Source organism: Gavialis gangeticus, unplaced genomic scaffold (genome assembly GCF_001723915.1).
Source record: "Gavialis gangeticus isolate Ggan-Ray unplaced genomic scaffold, GavGan_comp1, whole genome shotgun sequence".
Classification (NCBI taxonomy): domain Eukaryota; kingdom Metazoa; phylum Chordata; order Crocodylia; family Gavialidae; genus Gavialis; species Gavialis gangeticus.
In genome coordinates, this window is record NW_017729022.1 from 44,568,653 (window position 1) to 44,582,614 (window position 13,962).

Here is a 13,962-nt window from a genome sequence, read left to right on the forward strand (position 1 = left end):
AGCTGCTAGGGCTTTGGGGCCAGGGAGCTGGGTTGGCAGCCCCCCACCCCTGGCAGGCAGCAGTGGCTGCTGCAGTGGGGTGGAGTCTGGCTTTCACCTGCTGCAGGCTCGGGTGGCGGGGACAGCTCCCTGCTGGGGTGCACGCTCCCCAGGGGGTGGGAGGGACCTGTGCCCCCAGATCTGTGCATGGCGTAGGGCAGGTTGCACGCTGCAGGCTTGTGTGGGGTGTGGTGGGGCCAGCTCCCTCAGCACTGCATGCCCTTCCCAGGGGACAGGAGGGACCCATGCCCCCAGATCAGTATGTGGGGCAGGAGTGGGGGCAGATGTGGGCTCAGGCTCGGGCTTCCACCCTGTTGCCCTACCCTGGGGCCTCTGCAGTCCAGTGGGCACGACCTGGTGTGGCAGAGAACATTGGGGCCTCACAGAGAAGCTGCTTGTTGCTGTGAGCTTTACGTTGCCCTGGCAACACACCCCCTGCACGCACGGCTGAGGTCAGGGCTGAGGTCCAGAGTTGTGCCGATCGAAGCTGCCGTGCACACAGGAGATGTGTTGCCAGGGCAGCGGGGAGCTCGGAGCGATGAACAGCTTCTCTGTGCGGTCCTGCTGTTCCTTGCCATGCCAGGTTGTCCCCACTAGGCTGCGAAGGCCCCAGGGTAGGGCAGGAACCTGAGCCTGCAGCCTGCACCTGCCCCCACCCCATGCACAGATCTGAGGGGCACGGGTCTGCCCTGTCCCCTGGGGAGTGCACACAGTCCTGGGAGCTGGACTCACCCTCCCCCTACCAGACTAGCTGCCCCAGGCCCCACACACTGCACAGCTGGGTAGCAACCCCAACCCCCACGGGCTCAATTCCAGGCCCCCGCCCACCTGCTTACCTGCTGGAGATGCTCTCCAGGCTGCCTGGTGCCATGTGTGTGTACATGCACATGGTGCTCCCTGTCTGACCGCCCTCCTCCTGCTTGCTCCCAGTTCCCTGGAGGCTAGAAATCTGCCAGTCTGCAGAAGGCTTATCGCAAAACTTCCAAATCTGCAGATTTCTCCTCTAAAATGAAAAATATGTGTTTGCCTCCAGTAAAAGGTAAAATCCATGGTTTACTTTGTTTTTCCATGGGGAACAAAAAACCTGGATCCCTGTTTATAATATATGTGGGTTAAGTGCTTATACTCTTCGAGTGTATAGGAATTCTGGGCCCATTTGTCTGTTTTATGACATCACTGTACTCTTTTTAAGTATATAACTGGTGCAACTGGTAAGCTTGGTGTCAATTTTTGGCTGCTGTTGGAGGCATTGGTCACTGCAAAGCAAGATGAATAGCCTTAATGATATGCAACAAAACTTAGGACAGACTGTTTGTGTATTTAACGAGCGTTGTTTGTATTAAGTTTAGGTAGGGGCACAGTCGTTTTTTATTACTGAGGCTGTGAACTTAAAAAGGATTATGGTATTATACTCATTGCTTCTCCACAACCTTTATTTTCCTTGTAAAATACCATACTTAGTCAAAATTGTAATTACAAAGTATACAGAACTAATTAAGCACTTATTTTTCACTCTGGTTGTATGCCAAATCCTAAAACTTCCTGCACGCTGATCTTCATTGTATATAATCTTCTGTTTCTGTGCCGGAATTGAAACTTTTTGTTTAAACATTTTAGTACCGCAAATAATGTTTTAATATTAAACAATAAAAGCTGTAATGAGATTAGATCACCTGCTCGTAGTCCTTCTAGGCACATTCTTTAAAGGCTTACTTTGAAATTAGCTGAAATTTTGTCTAAACACAGCTGTTTATCTTTTTTTAGAATTTATTTGGAATATTGAAGAAGATTTCAAGCATGTCCCGGAGTGCTGGATTCCAGCAAAGGAAATACAGCATTCTAATGGGAACCCTTTGCCTGATGAAAATGGACACATTCCAGGTATATAGAGAGACAGCCCAATTTAAATGAAAAGGGGAATTTTTCTGTACCTCTGTAGTCTATTAGAATTAGTCCAAGTGTTGAATACCTTTTTGTTCAGAAGATACAGTTCAAGTGCATTATTTCCTTAGTTATTCAGTAGTGTTTTTTTTCTGCCACAGTAGAATGCTTTTTGTGGCATTTGGCTGCATTGTAAAAAGCTTTGGACTAAAAGCAGTTATAACTTAAGTTCCTTTGACCTACGTCTGAGGTAGTATGTAACTCTTTCCCCTCCCTGCTCCCCTTTTGTCTCTGGGTTAACTTTTTCTTTGTAATTACTTGCATAGCTCTCCATAATAGCAGTAAAATGCTGAAGTTTAGACCATGGGAATCGGAACTCGTGGTAAGAGGTGATATCTTTTATTAGACCAACTAGACTTTTGCAAACAAAAATCTTTAATTGCAAGCTTTCGGGCACAAGCACCTTTCTTCGGGCATAGGACAAAAGATTGTAAAAGTTCTCCCAGGTAGAAATGAAAGTTCATATTTCATAGGAGAGTTGAAGGTTAGACCGTTGCTGCACATACAGCTTTTAACAAGTCTCAGTTAAGAGATCACATGGAATACTTTCTTGTAGGTTGGGTGCCAGTGGAGAAAAACAGTAAACAATATTGCTGGCATTCATCTGTTGTAAATTACGAGGCTGAAGTCGCTCTTGTATTGAAACACCATGCTGATGACCCTGGACTTCTGCAAATCAGTCCTGTGCCATTATCAAACCTTTTGGAACAAACACTGGAGCTTATTGGAACTAATATTAATGCAAATCCATATGGTAAGTATACCTTGTCATTAATACTTTAATGCTGTTAAGATTTTCAGTGTAATATTTTTTTTAATGGAAGATGTTCACTTTCTTTGAAATGGCTTCAGTGAGTTCCACAAACTGAAGGAAACTGGTACATTCCAAATTTCCTTCTAAGGAAAATAAATGGATAGCTACAACTTTGCCCAAAGGTTGAGGTCCCAAAATATTTTCAAGCATTTCAGTAATTCACTGCCAACCATACAATCCTTAAACTCTTTAGCTGTCCATTTTATCAATAACAGTATGTTGTAGGTCCTTGGAACAGATGCCACTACATTAAACTTTGCTCCTTTTTCATGAAATGGAAACTGAGTCCCAACTGCAAAGAAAGATGTGATGGTTTTGGGTGAGAGGGAGGGTTGTTTACATCTAGATGGCTATTGTGATTCAAAAGCTGGTGAAAACTGCACTTTCTACTTCAGTGTAGATTTCAGTGAGGTCAACCATTTACCCTTTGCTTGGGACTCAGCTAGCTATAGTGAGGCAAAAATAAGCCTAATTTCTACTAGGATTGGATGGGTGTCTTGATAGAAAAAACAATAAAAATTTTTTGGAACTAATAGTGCCAGCCTTTACTGAGACTTTCACTGTGTATTAGCAAAGTTAAATGAAGAACTGGGAAGGAGATTTATTTGTTTTCTATTTAAAGAAGTCTGTTCTCATAACCAAGGAAGGAACCGACTGCCCTTGGTAAAGCAGCTTACTAAACTTAAACTGTATCTCAAGAAAATGTTTCTTGAAAAATATACTAAGTATATAATACAGTGATCAGCAGTCCTTTCATGGGAAAACTTTTTAAAAATGCTTTTTGTACAATTTTCTTAATTCTAAAATGCAAAATTTGCTTCTTTAGAAGCACTTGTTATGAGTCCCAAGCACTGGTCAAGGGCAGTAGGGATAATTTTTTCATTATTAAATATTTGGTAAATACTTTTGGAAGAGATATGGTCTTGGTTACATTTGGGTACATGTATTTCTTTGCATAATTATGACACTTAACAGACGAGCAAAAAAAAGACTTCTGCACAAAAGACATTTTTTTTTAATTTTTGCCGAAGTAAGCAAATGAAAAGTTTTTAATTATTTAGTGATGCTCCAATACCTAATACATCAGCTGCAGCTGTATAGCTGTTTACATTTATGGAGACGTTTAGCATTGCCTGGAAAATCAGGAGTTCTTGGTCATCCGTATGACCACGTCAAAATGCGGGCCAAGGGTTAGCGAGGATTTAGTCAGGGAGCTTCTGGAGGGGCTGGACGTATTCAAGTCAGCCGGTCCGGATGATCTCCACCCTAGAGTTCTAAAGGAACTGGCCGAGGTCATTGCAAGTCCCCTGGCATGGCTTTATGAACACTCGTGGTGCACTGGAGAGGTGCCGGAGGACTGGAAGAGGGCCAAAGTGGTTCCAATCTTCAAAAAAGGGAGGAAGGAGGACCCGGGAAACTATAGGCCAGTTAGTCTTACCTCGATCCTAGGCAAGCTGTTTGAGAAAATAATTCTGGCACACATCCAGGAGGGGCCAGCAGGGGACTGCATGCTTAGGGGCAATCAGCACGGGTTCATCAGTGGCAGGTCCTGTCAGACCAATCTGGTGGCTTTTTATGATCAGATCACCAGATCATTAGATGCAGGGGTAGCAGTGGACATAGTCTTCCTGGACTTCCGGAAGGCTTTTGACACTGTCTCTCACCCCGTTCTCATTAAGAAAATGGGAGGCTGTGGTGTAGACACCCACACAGTCAAATGGGTCGCCAACTGGCTGGAGGGCCGCACCCAGAGGGTGGTAGTGGATGGGTCCTTCTCAACTTGGAAGGACGTGGGCAGTGGGGTTCCGCAGGGCTCGGTCCTCGGGCCCGCACTGTTCAACATCTTCATCAGTGATTTGGACGAGGGGGTGAAAAGCACCCTGTTCAAATTTGCTGATGACACTAAGATGTGGGGGGACGTGGGCACACTAGAAGGAAGAAGCAGGCTACAATCGGACCTGGACAGGTTACAAGGGTGGGCGGATAAGAATAGGATGGGTTTCAACACAGACAAGTGCAAGGTGATGCACCTGGGGAGGAACAACCGGCACCATACCTACAGGTTAGGGAACTCCCCTCTTGTCAGCACGGAGGCGGAAAAGGATCTTGGAGTCATCATTGACTCCAAGATGAACATGGGTCGGCAGTGTGGGGAGGCAGTTAGGAAGGCCAACCGTACCTTGTCATGCATGCACAGATGCATCTCGAGCAGGTCCAGAGAGGTGATCCTCCCCCTCTATGCGGCACTGGTCAGGCCGCAGTTGGAGTACTGCATCCAGTTCTGGGCGCCGCACTTCAGGAGGGATGTGGACAGCATAGAGGCAGAAATCTCTTAATTTGCAAGCGAAAAGGCTTGGGGCGGATCTGGAGAAGGACTTAAGTATCTTATATTCAGAGTTAGTTAAGCACCTGTCCCCCTGTATACTGCATAAAGGAGAGTTAGGTGCCTTGGAAGGGTGATTTGAAAAACCCGCTGCTGAGTTGAAAGCCATTTAGAGCTAGCCAGTGGGATATGCAAAATATCGCACTGGGCACATCTACCCATGTCCCTACAGTGCTTGTTACCGTGCTGTTACTTAGTACTTTAGTACCAAAAGAAAGTACTGAATGATGGCACAGTAACAACTCATACTGCACCATGTGTGCTGTGCATGGTTATTTTTAGTTGCTACATTGCCATAGCAACATGCTATAGTGAGGGATCATGTTGCTATGGCATCATAGTTCCAGTGTCACAGTTTGTGACCAATGCTACATCGCCGTAGCATGTTGCTATAGTGATATAGTATCACATGTAGACACACCCACTGTGTCTGAATTCCATTTAGAAGACTGCAAAGAGGTAACTTTTGTACGCTTGGCATGTGGAGCCTGGAACCTACAACTATATTTCAGAAACACTGAGGATGGCTTACTGTTTAAAATGTGGCTGGAAGAGAAGGATTTAGTGCTGTTACCTTCTTATATGCTAACATAGTGGATAAGCATGTGCCCAGGAAGTGGAAGCCGTGGGTTATAGATAGTTTTCTGTATGAAGGGATTTCAGCCTGCATTTCTCTAGTAAAGTGGTGGGTTATTAAGCATAAAGGAATGCAAGTTTTGCAAAGCCAGAAGAACAGCAAGCAATAATGAGCCTGATGCTATAGATTACTAAGAGATAGTTACCAGTGTTAGTCTGAAGTCAGGCAGAGGGTAGGGCAGCACCTTGGAGACTAACTAGTTTAGAGAGGCATAACTTTTTGTAGGAGACTCCTAAGGCCTAACAACTTTAGAGACCGTTGGTTCAGAGAAATGTAACAGTCTACTGCAGAGGCGAGAAATTATTTTGGTTTCTTTTTAATGAGTTTTTTTGGTGAGCTGTTGAGGGTGTCATGGGTAGTCCTACCCCCTGACAGTTGCCCTGCCTCCTGGTCACTATCTTGGAACCAGAAGTCCCACCCCTAATCCGTGACCTTTGCCACCAGAAGTCCCTCCCTTGACCCTGGAAGTACTCCTGGGGGGAAGGAGGGCGGGGGGAGGAAGGGTTTGCCATATTGAAACTGGAAAAAACAAATAATATAGTAGATGCCTGAATTTTTTTTATTTTTTTTTGGATAACTTATTTTAATTTTACTTAAGTATTTTTGTCCCAATATGTGTCTGTTTGTAGTGTATATAGAAGTGATGACATAATAGCTCAAAATACACTCTAACTTCTGTGTATTGTTGTGGCAGGTTAAGGGGCATATGTGGGGGGGCAGTGTGGTTGGGGAATGGGTGTGGGGGAGGAAGGGGCTGGATGTAGAGGGGTGTGGGTGTGAGTAGGGTAGGGGTGGGAGTGTGGAAGTTTGAGGGGGGTGTGTGGAGATAGTGGGGGTGTGGGATTGTGTGTGGGATTATGGTGGGGCAGCTTCCAGTGGGGTTGTTCCTGGTGCTGTTTCAGCCAGCCAGGTGCTGCTGTGCTCCCCTTGCCTCCAGCGGCTGCTTCTCCTCCCACTCCTGCCCCCTGCTGTGCCACTCTGGGAGAGTGGTGGGGAGGGGGAAAAGAGAGTGTTTCAACTCTGCTGCTCCTGCTGGAAGGTGAGGGGAGCAAAGAAACATCTGGCTGGCTATAGCCACACACAAAACAGCCCCACCAAAAGCTTTGCCCTGGCTGGGAGGAGTGCATGCACTGGTTGCCTGGGTGGAAGCATGTGGACTCATCCCCATGTGGAACATTGCAGGGGTAGCTGCAATGGGCTGGATCCAGGCACTTGACAGGCCAGCTCCGGCCTATGAACTGTATTTTGCCCGCCTCTCGTCTACTGTCCCCTGTAAAAGCTTATACTACTCTGAATCAGTTGAAGGTGCTACCCTACCCTGCATTCTGCCTGTAGCTTAGTAGTAAGGGCATGTCACTACCTTATGATGCACGGTTCTAGGTTTTAAATCTTTGCTATCAGGATCACATGCATGGAGGGTGTCTGCATGTGTGTTAACCATACTCATTTAATAGATGCACCTTCTGTCATGCAAGCTGCAGAGGCAGTTATTTAATTTCTTACAAAGCTGAATCTTTGGATTTATCACAATATGTATACTACTGCACTTTCATAGGCTTAACTTTTAGAATGTTGCATAAGGGCAAATGGTTGCAGTGGAACCTGAAAATGATAGACTTCTTTCTTTCCAATATGAAGATTGATCATTGTCACACACCCCTCACTTGCTATACGTGACAAGGTTAACCTTTTCTTTATGTAGGATTAGGAAGTAAGAAGCACCCTGTACATCTACTTGTACCACATGGGGCATTTGAAATAAAGAATCCACCTGTGCTGAAACACAATGATATACTGTCCTGGCTTGACAATGGCACGGAAGGTAAAATAGAAGGAATTGTATGGCACTGCAACGATGGAACTTTAATCAAGGTAACTGTAGACTGCCATGTGAAAGTCTGTCATACTTAAACTCCCTAATAATAAAATACATTTAAACAAACATTCAGTTGTTTATGTTGAAAGGAACAAACTTCTAATATTTGGGGCGTAGGATCAATTAAAATATGTACCACTGAATATCCTTAGGTGAAAAACCCATCTAGCTAGTATGATGCAATGTTATAAATGGATCAGAATGATTAATTCCCACACTTTGAAATATTTTTCAGTCTCATTGAGTGGGTATCTGGATCACGTTACACTCTAGAAGTAGCCCTAGAGCAGAGGTGCTCAACCTTTTGGTTCTGCGGGCCAGATAAGTCAGCTGGGGCCAATCTGCAGGGTGGATCAAGTCCAGTGCACTGGGAATGGTCTGTGTGGGGCCTAGTCATGCTCTCAGCCCTGCTATGTTCTAGGATTGGGCTTGGGGGGCTAGTGCTGCCCTTCACCTTCCCTGGGTACAGGACCTGGGGTACCCTGTGGATCTGGAACCTTGGTGGCTGGAGAGCAGTATCATTGTTTTCCCACTACCAAACTTCTGGACCTTTGGGGAGCCCCATAGATTGAATGACATACTGAGCACCCCTGCCCTGTAGGAAGCATGTCAAACATCAACTACACATTCTTTATAAGTATCTTTTCCCAATGATTTTCCTCTCCTCATCTAACGATGTTGCTTTTCCAGTTCTCCTAGCATCCCCCATAGCATTAACTGATTAAAATCAATTATTCTTTAGAAAGTGCTATAATTTATGCTGTCATTCTCCTATGTTGCTTTCCATGTAGTGTTATAATAAAAGTTTGCCAGGTAACATGGGTGGCAGGAAGAGCAATCAGATCTCAACAATTATTTGTGTTTAGTACACTAAAACAGTGTACAACACTCTTACTTTAATTACTTTCCATTTTAAAAATTTAAGCATGCGTATCCTGTATAAGTAATATTTAAGAACCAAAGGTTTTGTTTTTGGTTTGTTTTTTTTGTCAAACTGTTAGAACAAAACATTCAGTGCCAATGTGATCGCTGTGCTCAAATTGAGCTCTGGAGTCCTCAGATGTCATATGCTTTTTCTCTCATTTGAATGACAGCTAAACATACAACCTCTTCCTAATGCTTTTTATCAAAACACTTGATGTCATTGCTGTATAACACATGGCCTTAAAGTTTGAGATCAGCTGTAACCAGTCATTATAGAGTGAATGATTTAAAGCAGCAGAAGTATCATAACTTGCTTTGGAGAGCACCAGGAAAGTAAGTTGCTTGCAGTGGTATTACTAGCTCAAAAAAACCCCAACTTACCATTTTTAGATACTGTGTACCATAATTCTGAACTTAAAGTAGTAAAAGCCAGGACTGTCCCAACTGGTGGCCTATAAGGTGTTAAGTTGTGGCTTCTGAGCTCCTGCCCCTTCCCATCTCTGTGTCTGGAGCAGTAGCTGGAGTCTCTGGGCTTCCCCTCCTTCCTCCAGCTTCTACTGCCTCCCCTCACCTTGGGGTGCAGGGCAGTGCAGCTTGGGGGGAGGAGGGTAAAGCCAGGGCCATGTGGTATGGGGAGGGGTGTACTTGCACAGGTGCATGGTGCTGCAGTGGGGGTGGGATATCCAGGCAGGGCAGCAGGGGAGAAGGAGCATCTATGCAGTCTGGGGCCTGAGGTTTGCCCTGGTGTGGCTTCTGGCCACTTCAAAGTTGGACAGCCCAGTAGTAAGCCAGAATTGCTGGTCAACTTTGTCAAGACACTAGTAAAAGGTGCTTGTTACAGGTGGTCTACATGGTGAACTTTTACACTGACTTCTTCTTTCTCTTTCCTTAGCTCCATCGCCATCATCTTGGCTTGCACTGGCCAATTGCAGAGACGCATCTGAATTCTCAGCCAGTTGTTGTCTCTGTCAGTGGGACCAAATATGACTATGACTTTGAACCAAAGAGTTTGTTTCACCATTTTTCAAAGCTGGATGGCCAAAGATTCAGTAGACTCAAAGATATAACATTTGATTTCTAAGAAAACAAATCTAACTTCGTTGCCTAGGTACTGCTGTACATTCCTCCCACCTTGCCTACAGAATAAAAAATAAACTTTTGCAAATAATTTTGATGGTAGTTTTCTATCCACAAAACTAGTAATGTTGGGCATAAGTGACCAGTTTGGTGTACCAGGAAAGCATTAGTGTAGATATCACAGTTGTAGCTTCCAGAATATAAGCTCTTTTAGTTTTGAAAGATCCTTAAATATTGAGTCTACCTTTTTTAAACTGTTGGGCTTAGGAATAAGTACAGCATTAGCCACCCCAAGCAGCTTTTATAGTGAATGAGAGAATGTAATGATGGTTTAAGATCAGTGAACTATAATGATATCTGTATGTTTATTTTATATTCCACATCAATAATGGGATACTGTCAAGTTTAGACCCGAGGTTTAGAAAGAATTGAGCAGTATTATTAGTGAAGATGGATTTAAAGCAGGACAATAATCCAGCCCTGAAATTTAATATTTTGTTCTCCTGCATGCATGTGAGGCAGCAGTAATTTTTTATCTATAAGCTGCAGCATTCTACAACTTGAAAACCAGGTAGTGTAATTTATTAAGTTATGAGTGTTTCCATTTTGTTGAAGCAAAAACTTTTGGTATTTAATATCATGTAAAAATCACTAGTATTAATAATTGTAAAAATGCTTAATTATTCAAAGAAGATGAGAATTGGTTTTAGAATACCTGCTTTAAGTTCTAAACTAGTTTAGAAAACACTTTATCAAGAGATGCATGTAAAGTAACGTTTCAAAACTTAACATATAAAAATAAAGACTATTTAAACTGCTGTTTATTCTCATGGTCTGTCTACAGCTGTATTATAAAGATATATACACCAATAAAGATCTACAAAAATACTGAAAACTTTCAGATAAGTTACCTGTACATCTACATATAAAAATATTTACTGGCATGCTGATTTAACCTCTTCATTCTTCAATTTCCTAAGTGGAGGTGGGAAATGAGTAGCTCAAATAGCAAAAGGACCACCTGTCAATTCCTGAGTTACCTGCTAGAGTTAGACAGCAGGAATACGTTATTTACTACTTGCACTGGAGGCATAAAAGAGTGGGAGTGGTAGGAATAGTTCTAGTCCAACAACGTATCTATTCCAAGCATGATGAAATCCTTTTCTCTCTCCTGACAATTCAACACAGCACTACAGTGGCACTTCTGAACTAAAATATACAGGCAAAACGAGTGGGGAAGATGAATGTAAAAGCTAAACCTCTGCTATATATAATATAAGCACTAAATATGAACTGATGACATAAGCTTTAAAAAATAACAAGTTTCACTGGCATCAAATCATTGGTCCTAACAACTTGTGAAAACAAGTCTGAATATTGAGCAAGTTTTCATATTGGTGCTTGCACTAATTAACTGCAAATTAATCAATGGAAACACTAGCAGGGATATCCACTTGAACTCCAAACTGTTCAGAAAGCTTCTTTAATCTCTCTTCTAAGATGATGTTTTTTTTCACTTCTTCATTGTAGTTATATTTCAGATCCTCAATTTCTTCAAAGAAGGAAGGATCAAAGTTTTCCAATTCTTTTCTCAACTTTTTGATTTCTTCCTAATTTAAAGAAAAATCCACATTACCTACTTTGAACAGTTTAAGTTGATGCATGCTTCTGTGTGAGAGTGCAGAAGAGCAATTACTGCATTTCTTTCTCTTTTATGAGCTGAATTTAAACATGCGCATGCATCCCTTTTCATACTGGACATTAAATATCATACAGGTACCTATTACTTCCACTGGCAAGGGCTGCAAACAACTGTACTGAAGTAATTCAACAATTCTATTCTACATTTTCACTTAGTTATGGAAAGCATGGCAAACTTCCTCTTTTATTTGGTTTCCTTGACAGCCTAGTCCAGGGGCAGGCAATTATTTTGACTGGAGGGCTGCTTAACAAGTTTTGGTGAGACATTAAGGGCCGCGAGTGTAGCCCCACCCCTTGACAAGTACCCCACCCCCTGACCTTTGCCACTGCAAGTCTCTTCCCCTTGTCTAGGAAGTACTCTTAATAGGAGTACGGATTTGCCTGTATATTGTGTGGAGGTGTGTGGCTGGGGGAGTATATAGTTGGTGGGAGATGGAGGTGCAGAACGGGTGTATGTGTTGGTGTGGGGCATGTATGGTTGAGGTGTGTGGGACTGGTGTGTTTGGGGTGTATACGTGGGTGTAGGGAAAATGACTCTGTGTTAGTGTGGGACTGTTGGATGTGTGTGTGGGTTTGAGGGGAGGGTGTGGGGGTGGGTGGATGTGTGTGGTTGAGGTGTAGAGTGTGTGGATATGGTGGGGTTTGTGTGTATGTAGGCGGGTGGGTATGGTGGGGGTCAGTGTGGGTGTGTGTGTGTGGATGAAGTGTGTGGGACAGTATTGGGTATGTGTGTGGGTATAGAGGGGGTGGGTGGGTTGGGTGTGCACATGTGGGGGCTTCCCTCTTGCCTGCTCTTCACAATGTGGCTGAGCCCAGCCCCTCTGCAGGCAGGGGGAGGGAGGGAGATTGGTGCTGCAAAGGGCTGGAAAGCAGCTGCTACTGGGTGGCAGCAATAGAAGCCCCTATCAGAAGGGTGTGGGGGCAGGGAGCTACACCTGGCATCACCAGCTCTCTATGCCTGCCTGGAGAGGCTACAGCCAAGCCTATGCTGGCTTCTGCTGCTGTTGCTTTTCTCTCACCTGCCTTCCTGTCAGAGCTGCACCAAGTGCACCCTGGCTCCTGCTTCTGCTCCCCCGCTCCTGTCTGTCCTTGCCTGCCGGTCAGGGCTTTGTGAGCAGCCGAGCTCCTTCACGCCCCCAACCCCTCCCTCAACACACACTCCCCTGCCTGGCACAAGCAGGACCAGAGTGAGCTGTAGGCAGAGCCCACCCTGCTCCCCTCAATGCTGCAGCTTCTTCCTACCTGCTGCCCCAAGTGCTACAGCAGGGACTGGATGAGGAGCTGTTGGAGACTGGGGGAGCCCAGCAGTTCCCTGGACAGTAGCAGCAGCAAGAGCCCTGCTCAGAAGCCGTGCCTGCTGGCAAAGGAGGCTGGAAGCACAGCAGTCTGCCCTGGGTGGGACTCAGCCCCAGGACAAGCACATCAGGGCTAACCACCAGCAGGGCTCGATGCACTTCATTGGTAGGTGTCTGCCTGCGGGCCAGATCCAATCAGCTGGTGGGCCACATGCAGTCCATGGGCCATATTTTGCCCACACCTGGCCCAGTTATTTGGAAGGTATGTAAATCTAACATACAGGATGGAGAAATCTTTGGGTATATTACATTTGTCATATGGGGAAAAAGGAAGGAGCCAAAGAATGGCAGTTACTGGCTACCAAATTATCCAGGGAAGAAGCAAGTGTGAGCAACTTGATGGTGGAACATTTTAGCTGCTCAGCATACTGGACAATGCCAAATTCCCTCTCTTACACTAGGGGCACAAATTCACAAGAGTCTCTTCAGACATTTCTAGAGAGTTTAAAAGTAATATTTTGAGACATAGTAACTAAACTTAAGAAGGATTCTACCTTCAACCTGTACCTAACTTTGTATGGTCAAAAGTGAACCAAATGGCAGACATGCAACACTCACCTTAAGTTGCTGCTTTTCTAGTTCTGATGCTTTCAGATGCGTCTCAAGGTCAACCGTATCTGTCATTAGCTTGTCAGTTCTACCACTATCCAAAAACTCATCTTGTCCTACAAAAATAAGAATTTAGGTTACTAAGTTAAGGCACTGTAAGTTAGGTTATACGATTAACCTGATCAGAATCCTATGCCCATTGTCATTTCACAGTTACTATTTCAGCAGAAAGAAAACTATTCTGCCAATGTGCATTTATCCAGTGTAGGCTTCAGTGGTACAATCTGTGCTGTGTCATGGTACCTGAGACTATATCAGGTTTTATGCTGCTGAGCTACTTCCCCTTCAGAGAAGGCTCTCAACAGGCAATAGTCTCTTAGCATCTCTTAACTTGGCATGGATGATGAAAAATGGTTCCAAAGAAATATGAAAAGATCTCTGCTTCTCCCAGGCTACCCACCAAGTGTGGCACTTTACAGTGTAGACTCTCAACCCCTGTCTAACTTCCATAGCAATCTTCTTGCCTGTTACCCAATCACTGGAAACAACACTCCTTTCTAAAGCCCCCTTAAGTCTCCTTTCTACTGCAATCTGACAATTGACTGCAGCTGATTAAACTTGGGTGAGGCAGGGGGTGGAACTCAGGTGAGATTCATCCAACCAACC

The 13,962-nt window shown here is 44.4% G+C and overlaps 2 protein-coding genes across 9 annotated transcripts in view; one reads left to right on the plus strand and one right to left on the minus strand.

Moving 5' to 3' along the window:
- The window catches only part of CUNH12orf29 (chromosome unknown C12orf29 homolog), a 19,264-nt gene extending 8,755 nt beyond the window's left edge, over positions 1-10,509 (plus strand). For 2 of the 3 annotated variants that reach the window (XM_019514833.1, XM_019514834.1), the window contains exons 4-7: positions 1,804-1,920; positions 2,537-2,734; positions 7,517-7,686; positions 9,507-10,509. In XM_019514833.1, the coding sequence (XP_019370378.1) occupies positions 1,804-1,920; positions 2,537-2,734; positions 7,517-7,686; positions 9,507-9,695 (674 nt within the window). In that variant the 3' untranslated portion in view covers positions 9,696-10,509. Of the gene's footprint in view, positions 1-1,803; positions 1,921-2,536; positions 2,735-7,516; positions 7,687-8,784; positions 8,948-9,506 lie in introns of all 3 variants that reach the window. The other variant, XR_002096831.1, reaches the window with a different exon arrangement.
- CEP290 (centrosomal protein 290) overlaps positions 10,495-13,962 on the minus strand; it is a 118,121-nt gene continuing 114,653 nt past the window's right edge. For all 6 annotated transcript variants that reach the window (XM_019514830.1, XM_019514827.1, XM_019514828.1 and 3 more), the window contains 2 exons: positions 13,306-13,412; positions 10,495-11,301 (listed from right to left, as the gene is read on the minus strand). In XM_019514830.1, coding sequence (XP_019370375.1) covers positions 11,113-11,301; positions 13,306-13,412 — 296 coding nt within the window. In that variant the 3' untranslated portion in view covers positions 10,495-11,112. The remainder of the gene's footprint in view (positions 11,302-13,305; positions 13,413-13,962) is intronic.